At 36.1% G+C, this 2,006-nt stretch overlaps 1 protein-coding gene across 1 annotated transcript; it reads left to right on the top strand.

Annotated features, from left to right (window-relative positions):
• Positions 1-214: 214 nt before the first annotated feature.
• Positions 215-1,466, top strand: LOC132302188 (glutathione S-transferase U10-like). The gene is made up of 2 exons (XM_059799065.1): positions 215-536; positions 1,108-1,466. Exons 1-2 carry the CDS (start codon positions 215-217, stop codon positions 1,464-1,466), a joined length of 681 nt encoding a protein of 226 aa, XP_059655048.1.
• The last annotated feature ends 540 nt before the right edge of the window (positions 1,467-2,006 follow it).

Genomic DNA, 2,006 nt, shown 5'->3' with positions numbered 1-2,006 from the left:
TATAGTTAATGTTAGAAGGCTTAATTTTACTATTTTGGCCTCCACCTGCGTCAAGCCGGCCGTGTATTGGATAATTGTTTTTTATTCATACCAAAGATCATTGAATAATCAGATGACTCACCTAACACCCTTGTAAACAAATGCAAAAGACACCCAGATAAAGTCTATATAAGCTTTCAACTTCATTGATTTATTACACCATTTGAGAGAGAGAATGGAGAAGCAAAGTGAAGTAGTGTTATTTGGGGTGTGGGCTAGCCCCTACAGCACCAGAGTTGAACTGGCCCTTAAACTTAATGGCATACCCTACAAGTACATAGAGGAAGATTTAACAAACAAGAGTGAACTGCTCCTCCATTACAACCCTGTCCTTGGGAAAGTACCTGTACTGGTGCACAAGGGCAAATCCATCACCGAATCGCTCGTCATTCTCGAATACATTGACGAATACTGGAACAACTCTCCCAAACTGTTACCTGAGGATCCTTGCGATAGAGCCAAAGTTCGTTTCTGGGCCAATTTTTATGATCAGAAGGTATGTAGTATCACTTACTCGGTCCTCCACTTCTAGTTAGCATTTCTAAATTGATTACTCAAAGGAGACGGGGACGAATTTAGAAAAGTAATCAATATGATAATTATTTTTTCTGTTATGTACATAAGAACAAAATTTAATTTCTCAACTAGAATTTGAGATTTAATGTCATCGTAGGAATATCATAATAATATATAAGAGTTCTCAAATAAAAATAATACAAAAAGATATTTAGTAATTGAAATAAGATAATCTCATATTTGCTTAATATATACCTAATATTTTTAATACGAGTATAAAATAAATTATAAGAAAAAAATTATAATTTATCAGTACAAACGGGGTTGGGCGACCTTTCCTATCGTCTTCTTGCAACCGCATGAGTTTTCAATTCTGACTTATTCTTACTACCCAAAACTATTTAACTACCCCATAACTGTCTAAACATAATGGAATAGAGCGGCCGAGGATGGAGTATTTTGCCATCCCTAGTTACTGTGTTATGTCAGTAGTTTTAGCAACCAAGTGACTTCAATATGCTCAATGCTAATGAAATATATTCTTGATATCACTAATCCCAAGCACATATCCAATCATTATGTTGAAAGGCAAAGAGCAAGAAAAGGCCATAGAAGACAACTGTGAGTTGCATAAGGTGTTTGAAGATGGCATTGAGAGGGATTTTCAACAAAAGCCTCCTTTCTTCAACGGCGACGCCCTCGGGTTTCTTGACATTGTGGTAGGCTCAAGTGCTTGCTGCTACAAAGCCTTTGCTGAGGCCGGCGGTTCGAGTGTTGATCCGGAAAAGCACCCTGCATTTTTCTCTTGGGTGAGTGCTCTGTTAGACTGCCCTCTGATGAAGGAGACACTTCCACCCCATGACAAGTTGGTTGCCTTGATGAGAGAGAAGTTTTCCCTATCTCCTAAATGAATAATATGTTTTAATTTGTACTTCCTTTGTTTCAAGAGAATATAAAAAAAAACAAGAACATAAAATTAACTTGGTTGACAATTTTATATATATAATAGGAACTGAGGTTTGGAAATTGTACCATCTTCTATGGGTTTGTTCTTGACAAACCCATATTCATTTTTGGTGCGAGTAAGGGCCTCATGTCACTCAAGCATTATTGGAGCGATAAAAAGATTGAACTGCCCTTTTTTAATTAATTAATTAATTATAAAATAACCAAAAAATTAACAAGGAAAACGACAGCGTTTTGTTGGCCTTAATCTAAACACATATTGGCCTTAATCTAAACACGTGTTTGGCCAGGGGAGACGATGACTGGTTCAGCCATTAAAGACCCAGAAATTAGACAGATGACCTCTTTGGGAGGTTGCTTTTTGACAAAGTCGGATTCAGATTTTTCAATGGTGTGGACAAAATAAAAATATATCAACCAAAATCAACTGTTGTTTAATTCAATTTTAGTTAATTAACAATGTTTCTTTAGACAAATGACTGATT

The sequence above is a fragment of the Cornus florida genome, unplaced genomic scaffold (genome assembly GCF_030987335.1).
Source record: "Cornus florida cultivar Cherokee Brave unplaced genomic scaffold, ASM3098733v1 CherokeeBrave_3.0.0_Hap2_Chr04, whole genome shotgun sequence".
Taxonomy (NCBI): Eukaryota; Viridiplantae; Streptophyta; class Magnoliopsida; order Cornales; family Cornaceae; genus Cornus; species Cornus florida.
This window is presented reverse-complemented; position numbering and strand designations above follow the sequence as displayed.